General features: G+C 40.3%; 1 protein-coding gene across 4 annotated transcripts in view; it reads right to left on the bottom strand.

The window, feature by feature from the left end:
• Window positions 1–15,722, bottom strand: part of XYLB (xylulokinase) — a 103,444-nt gene that overhangs the window by 2,911 nt on the left and 84,811 nt on the right. For all 4 annotated transcript variants that reach the window (XM_086866071.1, XM_086866063.1, XM_086866081.1 and 1 more), the window contains 3 exons: window positions 11,265–11,323; window positions 7,370–7,457; window positions 5,085–5,179 (listed from right to left, as the gene is read on the bottom strand). In XM_086866071.1, the coding sequence (XP_086722197.1) occupies window positions 5,085–5,179; window positions 7,370–7,457; window positions 11,265–11,323 (242 nt within the window). The remainder of the gene's footprint in view (window positions 1–5,084; window positions 5,180–7,369; window positions 7,458–11,264; window positions 11,324–15,722) is intronic.

Raw genomic sequence — 15,722 nt, 5'->3', positions numbered from 1 at the left:
GGCATTTGCAATAAGCTTTTCAGTCATTAGTGTAAATGAATCTTGCATTATGGACCATATGAAAAAAAAATTGCAAACAAATAATTAAGAATATTTCCTGTACTCTATTCCTGTTGTTTGGGGTAAAAAGCTGTGCAGCTCAGAGAGACAAGCAAAGCCTTAAATTCCTCCTCCTCAGGGAATTTGGCTGCAATACCACCAGTACATCATAGCTGATAAGTGCAGCAGTACCACAGGCTTTTCACAAGCAATATTTTTCATGCCAGCTGAGGTTTGGGGCTGGAGCAGTGCAGCTCCCAAGGAACACAAAGACCCAGAGCATGGCCTGAGTCTGCACTCAGGGGTGTCTGTGGAAGGTGATTCTCCACATCTCTCATGACTGAAGTACCTCCACAGAATCTTGGGCAACTCCTCCTGTGTGATCCCAGGAGTGTCTCTCCTGAGGCACTTATATAGATGTATTTTTATAATTGAGGTCCAAAGGGAATAAAGGACTCTCAATAATGCATAAAAACCCAAGGACATAAATTCCCTCTCTGCCATAGCCTCAAACCCAATCTATCAAACCATGATATTTAACAAAAGTAATTACATGTATCACAACACAAACCTTATTATTGTCCATAATTTAATTGTCCTTGCTTAATTATGGCCCTTTCTCCAGCTTATCTTTATACCCTACTCCACAACACTGACAATACTCTGACTGCTTCATTTACAAACCCTAAACTTCTCTCCTGGGACAATTTGGTCAGATTCTGACAGTCTCACGACTAAAGAAAATGCTAATGATAAATAATACATTATAACAGGGAATAATTTAACCTGCCCTCTCTGAAAAATGCATTTGTACAATGATACCTTGTTCTCCAGAAGAAATCAAATGTGTCATCCTGTTACTACATCTCCACATTACCAGCCTATGTGCTCAACAGGCCTTTCACTGTTTACAATGTCCCTGCCACCTTCTAATAGCAAAAGCAGCTAAAAACTATTACTACAAGTGACAATCCACATGGATCCTCCTATCTCCTGCAATGCTCTGTTAGCCAATCACTGGAGCAATTCAAAATTTACAAATTACAAAGATGATGTTGATGATTATCTCATTTTAATCTACCCGAGTACATTTAATCTACCCTGAATAGATTAAAATTAATCAGTCTCTCACAAACACTTGTAACTTCTGATAGGTTCCTTTTTTTTAAACCAAAGTCAAATTTCTCATACAGATTTGCTTAAGAAATCAAGAGTTGTTTTGTTTTTCAAATCATAGCAGTTGTTCACCTTTCTTAACAGAGAGAGAATAAAGCAGAAACAATAAAACAGAATTCTGAAGTACTCTGAAGACTTCTCCAAGGAACCACACCTGAAACAATTACATTCTTTACTTCAGCCATTCTGCAAGCCTATCTGAATCAGTTTAACAGGTTAAAAAATTATTGGCTACACAAATCACCTTAATCAAACTTCTATCAATAGCTATTATATGTTTGTGGTTGTATTATTATTACCTACTTTGCACTAAATTACCAACTTAAACCAATTCTAGAAAAACAACCTCCCCCCTTCAAAATCTAACTCAACAAAATATAATTATTTTAAATCAATAAATAGGTCATTATAACCTTCCTGGGTAATAGGGTCACTTCTATAAATCCAGCCACTTACAAGGCAATTCACCAAAGTCACAAAAACCTGTTAGGTTTACATTTTCCCTTCCTGAATTTTTTCAAGATTAATAATAATCTCAGCAGAGTCAATAATGCAATCAAAAATCACACATCCAGAGGTAGTGAGCTGCTCTATGCCTTCTCCCTACAAAACCCCACAGGACAATATCACAACCAATCTGGCACTCTGTCACAGGCACACAGCTTCTATAAACACGAGTGACCAACTCCCAGAAAATCGTGTTCTCTCTCATGTTTTATTTTTACTTAATTAACCAACTAGCCAACCATCCCTGTTTTAATAGATTACTAAAATAGATCTGAATTCTAATGCTGAAATAACAGATTATTTCTGTCTGTTAACATATATTTATTGCTTTAGAATCTCCTGGTTATTTTTGTCATGCTTAGTGGCTCTGATTAATCTTTTTCCTCGGGGAAGAGAGGAGGCCCCAAAGAGGTGAGATGACTCTTTAATTTTTGCTGTTCTGAAAAAAAAGGAAGGATTCATCCCACAGATTAACCCACAGATGACTGACTTGAGCTATTCTGGTGGAGTGAGTGACCAAGGACCATCACCACAGTGGTTTCCACCAGAACACCTCATGACCCATTTGGGTATGGACAGAGTTAGAAATAAACTCAGATTAATACCCATATCCCACAAAAATACTGGGAAATCAAGTTCAGCTAAGAGACTTGGGGTCATACCCACAGAGAGGGATTGATCCTCTTTGAAATGGTCTCTTCAAGGCAGGATGGTCTGCTACAGGACAAAGTCACATTGTTGCCAGACAAGTTGGAACTTTTGAGACTTCAGTTTCCACTAAAAACTGATTCATCGCCCACCACATGCTCTGTGTTCCCCATCTCGTGACTTTATTCTATTTTACCTGCCCATCAGTTTAATTGTTCCATAAGAGCTGCTCTGTGTGCTCTGCCCCTGCTTTTTTAAATCACATTCATTATCACAAATGATCCCTTAGAAATCAAAGAAAGGCTTTTTGCATTTTTGGTTCCTGGAAACCCCTGCTGTGGGCATAGGCCTTGGCAATGAAGGAGAAGCTACATCAAACTGTCCCATTTGACCTCTGTCTACAGGAGGTTTTCCTCTCTCCAATGATCTAACACCTTGTCTCCAAACTATACCCAGAAGAAAGGATGAAACCAGAGCAGATTGCTGTGTTATGACCTGTTTTTTCTCCACCCTGCCAAGATCTAGCTGTAGCCGTCCAAAAAATGTAAAGAAGTGGTTGGGGGAATTTCACATTGGTGAGCCAGACTCTTTCAGAAGAGCTCCTCAGCAAGACAGGACCTAACCTCGGGATGACTTTGAAGTTTATAAAAAGAACTATCATTTAAGTGAAAGGCTCTAACCTCAACAGAATGAAATTGGATGGACAGGGAGATGCAGCTCTGTATAAAACAGAATCAAACTGACTCATTGCATTATGAATTTTTACTGCACTGTTCATGCTAACACACTGTATTACTGACAGGCCCTCTGGCTTTCTGCAGTTTCACAGCCATGAAACTAGCCAGGGAATCCACCATCAACTGCAAAATTATGAGGCAGGAAGAAAAAAGAAATGGTGTGGAATATGTAATTGCAAGAAGCTGATTTTAATGGAATGAAGCTGGAAAGCTAAGCTAAAGAGCAGGAATGGTTATTCCTTCCCATGCTGTTTGGCCACTGCCTCCCTGTCATTCATTCCTATCTACTGGGGCAACAATTCACTACTGTACAATCATTTAAAACCAATAAAAAAGATGTGCAAGGAGAGCCAGCTCTAACCATGTGGAAAAGGAAAGTATTGAGAAGGAGATAATTAACTCTTTTAGCTTCCAGGCTGTTTTATGCAGAGAGCAAAAGAGAAAGAGGTACTGAATTCCCCAGTGATCTCTCCAGTCAGGTTTGCTTGGCCCCTGCAGGGGTACAAGGTGCTTGCAAGGCCCCTGTGAGTGACAGCTGTATTCTCTGCCCTTGAGTTTTATAGCTGAAGCAGCACCAGGGGGTCAAAATCAGGTCTCTGAGCACTTCCCATCTCCACCCCAGCCAGGCTGGCAGATTTTCAGCAGACAGCATTTTGGGGGGGGGACAGGGCAGCAACGTGAGGTTGAATCAGACACCAGGGAGCTGCTCCTGTGGTGTGTTCCCTGCAGAGAGCTTCAGCTGCAACACACGTGGCACAGGCCACTGTTGTTAATTATTTTATCTTTTAAAATGAGGGGGGAAGGTTGAGTAAATGAGATCAGATCAATCAAGTTTAAATTATTCAATGTCTTAATATTTCTGAAGGGGACTTCTATTCGATTACTGAGCTCCTCCATCTCAGTTAATAATTAAATAATACGCTGGCAGGCACAATGCAGCATGATCATTTCTGTTATTGCTCATGATGATATCTGGTGCTCCTCTACACATGTAGCTGGGAGTTAGTAGTTTTGGCAGATCATTAATTTCCCAGTTTAAATAAAAGCTTTAAAATCTTGTTGCCTGTAGTTAGGCCACTTCCAAATCTCATAAATGGTGGAGTGTGTGAGGCTGTGCTGATGTAAAAGAAGTTTTTTCACAGCTGAAGACCTTGGTGAGATTCACCTTTGTTATTTAAACATGTGCTCTGCAGGAACCTCGCTATATTGTATTGTTTATTTATTACCGCGCATTATATTTCAAAAGCTGTTGTAAACTAAAGCCTTTGGCTGAGAGTGAGACGTGCAGGGTTGCACTGGAGAGCCTGAGACAATGATTCCTTCCTTGGTTTTACAAGGGCTGGAATCACATAGTTACCAACAATGACTATCTCTTCTGCTTTGTCTACATGGGCCATAAAGCACAAGCCTCACCTTCAGACGTGCCGAAATTCACAGGAGGGGCACAGAACCAAAGATCTGTGCCTACTGATTCCTCCCAGCTGGCATGGTTTACATGGGAGCTACCACTTGATTATATACAATTATATACAATTGCTGACCACTCCTTACAGACAAGAAGGATTTTTGGAGGTGTTTTCCAAGAAGATAGAAAGCAGTCACCACACTTTTCCATGCTGCCTGGTGCAAACAAGTCCAGATTATTTTGTCAAGATTATTAGTTACAACCTGACTGGCCTGTATCCATATTCAACCTATTTTATAACTTTTTCTGTCCCTTAACAAAGAGATTTTTCTCTCTGATCACATCTTGTTTGGAAAATTCCTTCTCACAGACCTGGATGGTGGGATCAGGTTATTGTGCCATTACAACACCAAAAATCTCTCAAAATCAAATCTGCCTTTACAACAAGGAATAAGAGCTGTGTAACCAAGTGTTTCCTAAATCAATCCATTTTACCAGAAGAATTAGCAAACCACTACATTTTGAAGCAGTCAGGAAATGAAAAGAAAAATGGCATTCCCAAACTTGCTCACCTCCTCAGCCCCTGGGGTGGGTGTAACAGCCAACCTGGGCTCCGGTGCTAATTTCACAACATCAGCCAAGGACACATTCCTCTCAGCTACAAGTCCTGCAATGAGAATCACAATCCTGATCAATGCAAAGAAGCACCATGAGGGATGTGCCTCGACTCCCTGGCAAATTAATACATTATATTGATCTTCCCTGGTCAGGTCAGCATTCAGGATTGAAGGATAAATGGCAGAAGATCTTACATTCCTATGAGCTAGCCTGGGAAGTGGGGACTCTGTGATTGAGTTTTTGCCAATCACTCAATTCATACCCTGGGGAACAGGTAAGGAGCAGAAATGCTACTCAACAATATCAGTAATTATTTATGGTTACAACAATACAGTAAACAGCACTGAAAATATGAGGAAACAAAGGATTCAAGGACAAAATGTGACTAAACATAAAAATGAAGAGAAATTAAAACACAAGAAAATATTCTACGAATTATTTATATATTTATATGTAAGGAAGCAGAAAAATAGAGGAGTTCTGCTACAACAGCATTTTGCTCTGTGAGCAAATCACAGTGTTTCAGGAGCTCCCTGAACACCTGCTAAGAACCCCAGGCTAACTGTGAAACACCCCAGGTGCACACTGTAATATTATTAAAGAGCCCTTGCTATCAGTATTTCATTTATATAAGCAAGTCCTCACTCTTCCTCAATTCCTTTGCCTGGCCAAGAGTGAGGCAGCTGAAAGCATCAATCAAAAATGCCATTTAGGAACACACACAGCAAACCCCCTGGGGCTTGGCTGGCAGAGGACGTGAGCCGAGGAGTCTCTCCATCAGCACGGCTTCCGAAATCCTCACTCAAACGCTCTGTCAGCCAAGCCTCCACACCTCATGTGCCAAACTGGCAGAGGGAATACCCATCTCCCACACACACAAAATATCCACATGGCTCCACATTTCACATGCCATTGATGATGGCTCCACATTTCACATGCATTCAAGGACAAGGAATTTGCCTGCAGGATTAGGTGCTGGGAGGCTTCTGAAGCAGAAGGCAAAGTTTGAGTATAAAGAAAAACAGTTTGGAAACTTGACCCACGAGGTGCTAAAGTGTTCCCATTGTGGCTTCAAACATACAGATAACCCAAGTGTTTCCACTGTCCTGCAAAAGCCTATTTGGCCTGACAGAACCCTTTTGCCTTTTCTGGAGTTAAAGAGAGCGTGCTGTGTGCATTAAACACACCAGGTTTTGGTTGTACAATTTTTTGTGCTGTTTTCACATGCAAGAGATCATGTAGTCTTTAGATGCTATAATGTGACAGCAGAATTTGCTTCTAAAATTAAAACTTGGCTGATTTCTTCTGATGGGTGATGCTATCTTTTCCATGCTTGTTGCAATCCCATGGTCTTACATGAACATGTAGAAAAGTTATCCATGTCCTAAAGCCCAAATCCTAAAGATGCAAATCAAAAAAAACCTGAGGCTAACTAAAGTTGACCTAAACAAGGAATTCCACACTCCTTGAATTGTTTAGTTGTACTATATTAGAAACCATTTTAAAATACATGGATAAAAATTCATGGTTGGGATTCAAGTCTTAAATAGCTGACAGCCGACCCTCAACACACACCCACATGCATTAATAGATATAAGTTAATTAATGTGTAAATCTTGGGGCTTGGACTGTTATATTACAGTGAGCAAGATGACTGGTCAGCCTAAGAGTATACCAAGATTCATACTCTTATAAGAGAAAGTGCATGGAGCCCAGAAAACCTTGCATATCTTTCAACTTGATGTTTAAAAGCTGGAAGATAAATATAGGTTTAATACTGGACAGAAGTATTATAGGTCTTCTTGTCCCTGCCCGCTTTGATCTTCATTGCTAGGATCAACATTTTGTTTGGTTTGGCCATTTCATCAGCCCAGTTTACAGCCCACTCCACAAACTGGGGTGGCAGGCTGCTCCAGCACCTTCAGCTGGCTGTATTCTTCCGTGGATGTAGCAACTCAACATGTGAAGGGCTTAGACACTCCCCAGACAGTACCAACACTTCCCACACCCCATCCCTTGGTTGAGAAGCAGCCACCAGGCTTGGAATTGCAATGTAAATTATATTATCTGGCCTAATCCAAGTGTACTAAGAGCAAAAATCCCTCTTTGACCTGCACGACCTTCCAGTCAGATGTGCACAGCTTTACTCCCCGCTCATGTCCTGTAACATTAATCCCAAGTATTAACCAAGTGAAATTAAATTCCCTGACTGCTCCCAAGTGTCTCCTGGCAGCCTTACCGTGGATTGCTCTGTAAGCACTTCCCAGACAAGCAGAGTTGGCCGTGTCAATGGTGAACACGGGAGCATTGAACACATCAGACAGGACCTGAGGAGCATCAAAGCATCCATGAAACACAAAGGGCAAAGAAATCCTTCATCACTGCTCAGGAAAACAGGCAGCTGTCCCAAGCCCCAGCCAAGCACTCGGGAACCTGTGGAAAGAAGCACTGCAGGCAACAATGAGGCCTGAACTTGTCACACAACAGGGTATTGATAATTCTGAGCTACAGATGTAACTCTAGCCAGGAAATAAAGTCCCATTTCTCTCCAGATCTCTTGGTTACGGTTCAGAGGAGCCCCAGTTCAAGTGTCATCCCTCAAAAGCTCACACAATCAGCCCATGCTGATGTCAGGGCAAGGAGACCTGCTCAGGAATCCACAACTGGAGCCTGTTTCTTCTGTTTTCTTCCATCATATTAAGGCTGATTCAAGTGGAAAGGAAAGAGAGAAGAACCAGTCACGGCTCCTCCATTCTCAGCTTGGATAAAAATAAACCTCCAGCAATATGAAGGCCTGCTAAGCCTTTCTTCTTCGTCCCCACCATTCCCATCCTATTAGGATCAGCAGGGAGAGTGACACAGAAGCTGATTACATAGTCTCTAAATTTACCAGTTCTCCTTTTTTTAAGGGAACCTTAGCTATGAAGAAATATTGAGCTACTTGGCTTGAGTAATACAAATAAAATTTTACAGGCAAAGAATTTATTATGGTATCCAACAGGTACTAAAGTTATTCAACCACTCATCATTCTGCATTGAAATCAACACCATCAACACCTCAATGCACTTAGTACATGTGCTCTTCCCCACAGTTTAGGTTTAGAAAAACAATATAGAAGGGGAAAAATTAAGACATATTTGGATAGGGACATAGGAGGTTCAATAACTCCTTTCCAAAAACATGGTCAACAAATGCTTTCCATTTTGGTTTCATCACTTCTAGGGCTGCAGGTGCCCCTCAGGCTGAGCAAGGCAAGAAGCAGGAAACAATTGAGATATAATCTGTGCTGGTTTTATTACTTTTGCCAAAGGGAAAAGTGTCTTACCTGACTTAAATCCATGCAATTGAGTCTAAAATATAGCCAGATTGTCCAGCATTCCAAACCATTTGGATTAGTGCAAGGCAACCCTGATCCTGGAATTTATAACCCTGCTGTAGATGGACCCCAGGGCTTCATAAAAGATGACTAAGTATAGAAATATATTATACATGAAATTTCTAAAGGATTTTTCTTTCTCTGAAGTTTTATGGAGAATCTTCAAATCAAAACCTTTGAAAATCACTGATTTTCACAATGTAAATGAAAGTGGCTGTTTGCTGACTAGAACTTAATGGAAGCCTGAACTTTACACTTAAAAGTCTGTCTTCTGGTAAGACAGAGAAGTCAGGATTGGCTAATTTCATTTGCAAGCAAGCATTGAGCAACACATGAGCTTCAATGCTAGAGAACAAATGAAAAATTAATCATGGTTATCTTTTTAAAAGTCCTCTGGAAGTTATAAGGTCACAGAGCTCTAGTCCCACTGCCCATCCTGCCGGCCAATGCTACCACTTTGTTTCAACACATTCCCCATCTGCATCTTCACCTCATCTCTAGTAGGTATTTCTTGTCTTAAATTTAAATTGTACAATCTTTTGGACAACGATTTTTTTATTTTTTTTTCATCTCTGAAGAGCCTCATACAATGCAGCTCTATACTGATTGCTAAGAAAAATTATAATACTACAAATAATGTTTTAACAATTTAACAAATAACATTTTTTTACTATGATGATAAAATAAAAATTATTCAAAATTCATATATTTGGTAAGTCATTTGGAACTGTGTTATCTCTCACAAATAATTTAAAAAGAAACTGTTAAAGGCTGTACTGCTGAAGATAATTCACTGTGTTCCATGTGGCCATTAATCAAGCAGCACATATGTTATAAAAAGCTTCCTGGAACTGTGGAGAAAGCTGCCCTACTAAATTTTTTTAAACAGATTTTACTAAGTTGTCTCCTTTGTGGTGTAAAATATAGGAGTTCCTGAATGTTGATTAATTAAATGATAGTCTTTTGTAGCCCTGGAACAAATTATCCAAAATTGACCATGATAAGGGTGGAAGCTGTTATTCTTTATGCAACTGATATGGTTTCTGAGGTTTTGATTAAATTAAAAAGAAAGATCCAATTAACCAGTGATTGAATTAAGTGAATGACACTGTATTGATCATATTATTTTAAGGCACTTCTAATGAGTTTTAAAACCAGCTGAATTGTTATACGTGAAGAGCAAGCACCCAGCCCCCAGTCTCCCAATCCCATGATTTTTCAGCTGTGTATGTTACCAAATTACGCATTTTAAGAACATTTGTTTCTCTGCCTTCATTCCATAGCAAGGAGATCCTCCTGGCACCCTAACTGGAAATACAGCTTTAAAAACAAACTCATCTGTGAATACAATCTTTCCTGATGTACCCTTAGCAGAATTACTCCTGTAAGGACCAATGTTTTAAGCAATTAACCAATCAGTTAATTTTCCAGTGTCACATTCTTAGGCAAAGTAACCAAAGCAGGTGAAGAGAAGTGACATCTGCAGGCAAAACATGCCAAATTTGCTGCTCCCCAATCAGCTGTACAACCAGCACTTACAGACACACGTGCTTTAGATGCCTTAGGAGAAAACAGCTTTTTGCTTTTTTGCTCTTCGACCTCCATTTAATCCAGCTCAGGTTTTGTGGAGCAGAGAATTGACTGCAGTTGTCAAAGAGAATGGTGTGCAGCTGAGGCTGGCCTCGACTCTCTGGAGCTGACGGGAAGGGATTGCAATCCCCAGAAAACATTACACCTTGTGCTCACTGTTGCCAGTGATAAGACCTGGCCCAAGATTAGGAATTCTGGTGTACATGCCCGCCTCCACCAGTGTTGGAGGCTGTGGTTAAAGGGGAGCTTGTCAAGGCAGCCCTTGGAGCCCAGAAAGCTCCTTGGATCACCCAGAGGGAGACATTTACATTTTTTAAGTTAAAACACCATCCGTTTTCCTCTGCACTGCAACAGACGGGATCCCCCCTGATATTACAGGGTTGACAGATCGTGAGCAGACATCACATCACAGATGACTGGGTTTGGGCAGGATGAATCCCAATCCAGATGTCTCGCTCCGCGCTGTCGAAAGCCAGGTGAGAGGCCTCTCGCCATTTGTGAGCGAGGCTTTGCCAAGTCTCAGTGGGCAGAAACAGAGAGCACATGGTTCTCTCTTCTCCACAAGATGGATGAAGGATCTTACCCAGGCTGGATGTGCAGCAGCAGCAGCAAAAGAGGAGGCTGGGAAGAGAAAGGAACGACCCTACAGAAGTGTAGCCTCCTCACAGCAAATGTAACAATGCTAATAAATAACACAAAGGCAGGGGGTTGATATTTGTATGGGGGTGGTTGTTTGTTCATTTGTTTGTTTGTTGTTGGGTTTTTTCAGTGTTTAACACCAGCATGATTCCCCTTCAATTTAAAGAAACCAATAGTTCAACTTTGACTTGAATGACAAAAAAAAAAATCTCAGGTATTATATAAGAAGTTTCTTTGTGATTTCTTTGTTGATGGATTTAAGTGATGAGATCTGGAAATCACCAGTGCTTCAGATACACATTCATAAAACCAGTCAAGTGTGAAAAAACCTCTAAGTTCAAAGTAAAATTAGCACTAGGCTAAAGGTTTTCACACTAAACCTGAAGAAGCGCCCCAAAGACCTGCAGCAGATTCACAATTCCATATCTATACCTTCCTGTGCAGCTGCAGTGATTCTGCATTCAGTACAGCAAAATAAAAATGGAAATGTAATTGCAAATTCAGTTCAGGATTTAATTTCCTACTTACCTGTAAGATCTTTTTATTGTGGGATGCACCACCAGTAGCCAAAATCCTTGTTTTAGGCACTGCAATGCAATAAAAAGTACAAATCAGACTGACAGTGCATATGGTCAAGATTTGTGCTATTGAACCAAGCACAGTGAGAAGGAGGTGGGAGTCAGGGATCTCTCTCTGTACCTTTAATTTACCTTCTGTAAAAAAGGAGATAACACTAATTACCCACTTTTCCGAGGCACATTAGAACACTTCCTCAGAAGAGGCAACATAAATATTGCAGATCTATTATTATTGTAGTGCTATCAATGTCAGGGAGATTTGCAAAGGAGATACAGAGTAAGAAAGGCAGTGTTATTATATTACAGCTCTGGTTTGAGGTCAGATTGGTTTGGCTCATAGCTGTATATATACAAACTGACAGATAACCTTTAAAATCAGCAGTATTTTCCAAACTTATCTCCTCATGACGTTCACAGTCAGAGTTCACTGAAATCTGGGCAATCCCTATGTGCTTGAATGACAAGGAAGTGTGTCAAAAGGCAATTAGAGATGACCTAAATCACTGCACTAAAGTGAAAAATATATCTGAATCTTCATCCAGTGCAAACCCACAGCTTTGGGGGAGTTAAATAACATATCCTGTGTTCTTTAGGCTTACAGAAACCCATCCTTTCTTCCACATTCCTGAATGTCTGCCTTGCCATTTATTTGTGTGCATGCAACAAGCCACACATCTATCCATAATCACAATTCAGCAGGGCATAACAAATATAAATAGTCCAAATGGTCTCACTGAAGTTCTTCAAAGGCTTAAAACAAAATAAATGCATAAACACTTTGATAGCATACATTTTAAAAAATCTAAACACTTAATTAACCTGATTTATGACAATAAGTGATACCATCATATACCCTCCCAAAAGGGAAATTTCACAGTGGTTATTGTTTTGTTATCTTAACTTCCTTTTTAATAAAAGCTAAAGATAATTTATTTCTCACAAGGCGAAGTTGGGCAACTTACACTGATGCCCTAAATAACTTATTGTAATTTATCCTTTCAAGTATCTTAATGACAAAAGCCCCAAAGACAGAATTAGAAATAATCAGAAGATGCAGCTCACCACACCATTTCCAGACCCCCATCTGGGTGCTCAGGTGGAGCCCAAGACCCAGACAAAGAATTGCTTGGGAGACCCTATTTTACTGATAAATTTAATTTTATTTTCTTCTTTGGAGGATATTCAGTGATGCACAAATTGGGTTTTAAAAGCCATTAGGATCTCTGTCAATGTCAGTAAACAAATAAAACAAACAGCAGAGTGATTCCTCAGGGAAAACAAGTTTCAATTATACCAGCACAGAGTGACAGATTCCTGCCAAGATTATCACAACAACATAATAGCACAGAAACCACTGAAAAATAACCAGTAAGCCTCTGTTCCTAGAAACCAAACCAAACTCTAAATTATTTGTCTGGTAGTCACAATTCTGTCTTGCTAAACCTTGTTGCAAATATAAATTCTTGCAGAACTACCACATCCAACATAAAAACACCACATTTCAGAGACAGACAGCAAGGCAGGATAAGAAACAAACACACTGGCTACACTTTTCAGCAGTTCAAACCAAAGAATAAGTCAGGCTTTCTCTCCAGTGCCTCTGGAAAAGGGCTGAACCCACCACCAGGAAAGAACAGTGGGCAACATAAAAGGGCCAAAGCCAAACAGGAACCAGCCCTGTGAGAACAGCAAACACATCTTAGCTCAGCTGCCTCCTCCACTGTCATCACCATGCCAGCTCTCTGTCTCAGCACTTCTGCTCCACAGCTTCCCAAATGTTTGCATTTGGAATCCAGGAATGGATGGGAGACTTACTCCTTGATAGGTCAGAACCTTCAGGTTTTGGCTGCATTATAAATTTATGCCATCACTGTAATTCAAGCTATTTCTATATCAATAACTTATCAGAATCATAGGGGTGAATTTACAGTGCATTTGCTATTTAATACAGGCCATACACAAGAAAGTATTTACCCCACTATCAGTTGGGTTAGGTGTCTTCCAAGAGGACGAACCAGATCTCAAGCCTAAAATTGTTTAACATGCTGCTATCTGCACAACCATCTTAATCCAGACCAAGTCTTTTGTGGTAAAATATTAAGAATTATTTCAGAATGCATCTACTTGATAAAAGAAACTAACTTAATTTACACTGTGAAGTTTCTAACATTGGTTAGACAGCTCACATTCTAAATGGGATCCACTCATGAGTACAAACACTCACAGACACACAGCAAAAGCACCCAAAAACCTATGCTGAAGCTACATGAAGGGCAAAACCATTCATTCTCCTCCTCTTTGAGTAAATAAGATGTCTCATTTCACTGAAACACATCCCAGCAGGTTATAGCCAAGTGAGCTGTAGCCATCACTGTGGGATGACTGACTCTGAGCTGCTGTACAGGTGGGACTGATCCATCCAGGCAAAAGCAAAATCTCAGGTGAATGTGGTCCTCTGCAAGTGACCAGAGCAGGGAGAGCATCATCCCTCATTGAGTTTCAGTCACTTCTTACAGACAAGGATTAGATCCCTAAAGAACTACTTGAATTTGCTGAATTTTAGGTTTACTTCTTATTTCAGTCTCTCTCCAGAGAATGAGGAAAATACATTGATCACTGATTTCAGGGATTGTCTTTTTAATGCCAATATTGTGTGCTTTACTGAACAGTGGACATTTGCTCTGAGATGTGTAATTGGATACATCTTATAAATAAATAAAGCAAGCCCATCATTTATGTATAAAAGGCATTAACAGAGACATTGTTCATCCATCACCAGCAGTGTTCTCAGCCAGCTGTGTTTGAATCTGTCAGGAGCTACCATCCATCCCCTACAGCACTGCACAAAGAGAACTTCACAGTGTTACTAAAAAAAACCCCAACAGCAACTGTAGCAAACATAATTCAAGAATTCAATTCTTTGACAGTTGAGAGAATCAGATTTAAACATCTTTTAATTAAAAGCTCCCTGCATAGTACCTAACCAACCAGTTTATTTCCTTCTTATTGAAAAACTAATTATTTTTTAGAGAGCTGATGCTGAATTTTAACCCTATGTAGAAAGTTTTTGCAGCTGCACATGGCAGAGTGTTGTTCTGCCATGCACATCTTCTGGAGATCTCTTCTGTGGAACGTGGTGATTGACCTAACAAAACAGAGTTAAAATAATGGTTCCCAATGGACAGAAGGAGGGAAGAAGACCCAAGAAGCTTGTTTATGTGGGAAGTCTGAGCAAAAGGCACTTTCCCACACAATGCTGAGAAGGCAGCACACTCTGTGCACATCACTGAGCACACAAAAATACTCATTGTGCCTTCCACAGAGATCTAGCAAGAACTGAGTGATGTTAAAGTTCATCTCCTGTCTCTCACTTTCAGCCAAAATATTGCTTTCATGGAAAGGTACATAAGGAGAAGAAAAAAAATCTGTCACTGAGAAGAGAGGGAAATTACAATTATATATGTCAGCATTATATATAATTATATATTGTTTAGGAATATATATATATATAATATATCTGCATTGCCAATGGTCCCAAAAAGACTGCAGTCTTGCATCACTATGTGTTTACAAACACAGAGGAGGGGCAGGCACTGATCTCTGCTCTCTGGTGAGCAGTGACAGGACTGGAGGGAATGGCCTGAAGTTGTGTCAGGGGAGGTTTATGCTGGGTATTTGAGAAAGGTTCTTCACCCAGAGGGTGTTTGGGCACTGAACAGGCTCCCCAGGGCAGTGTCACAGCATCAAACCTGACAGAGTTCAAGAAGTGTTTGGATAACGCTCCTGGTCACATGGTGTGACACTTGGGCATTGGTCCTGTACAGGGCCGAGAGTTGGACTCAATCATCCTTGGGGGTCCCTTCCAACTGAGGGCATTCTATGATTCTATGATGATAAATGTAGATTTTAAGAAAAATAATTATATCAGCAAACTCACACCAGTCAGAAGGATAATGCTAATAATTATCACCAAAAGTCTTCTGCCACATTTGTGCAAGGAGACTGGAAGTAGAAAATCAGCCTCCTGTTCCACCAGGAAGATAAAGGACAGGTAAGACTGGTAACAGATCCAGATGCTGAAATTGGTGGGATGACTCCTGACCTCAGGGCTTTTAGATCTTGCTGTATTTCAACTGGACAGAAACGTGCGTCTATGTCACTGTGTCACTACAGAATTTTGCTGGTTCATGCACCTCTAAGTCCAAAACTAGAATTTGACTATCTATTTTGAGGCTAAAATCCCTTCAATATTTTCATCTAAATTTTCAGTGCTACCCACGGTCCTCGTTTGTACCCAAACTCCAGGCACTTGCTGACTTTCAAAACTCTTAAAAGATAATTCCAAGAATTCATCCAAGCAGCTTCATAACATCTTTCTCATCACAAATGAATCCATGAATAAAACAGA

Source organism: Cyanistes caeruleus, chromosome 1 (assembly GCF_971803275.1).
Source record: "Cyanistes caeruleus chromosome 1, bCyaCae1.hap1.1, whole genome shotgun sequence".
Taxonomy (NCBI): Eukaryota; Metazoa; Chordata; class Aves; order Passeriformes; family Paridae; genus Cyanistes; species Cyanistes caeruleus.
Note: the sequence above shows the minus strand (reverse complement) of the source record. Positions and strands in the feature narration are given on the sequence as shown.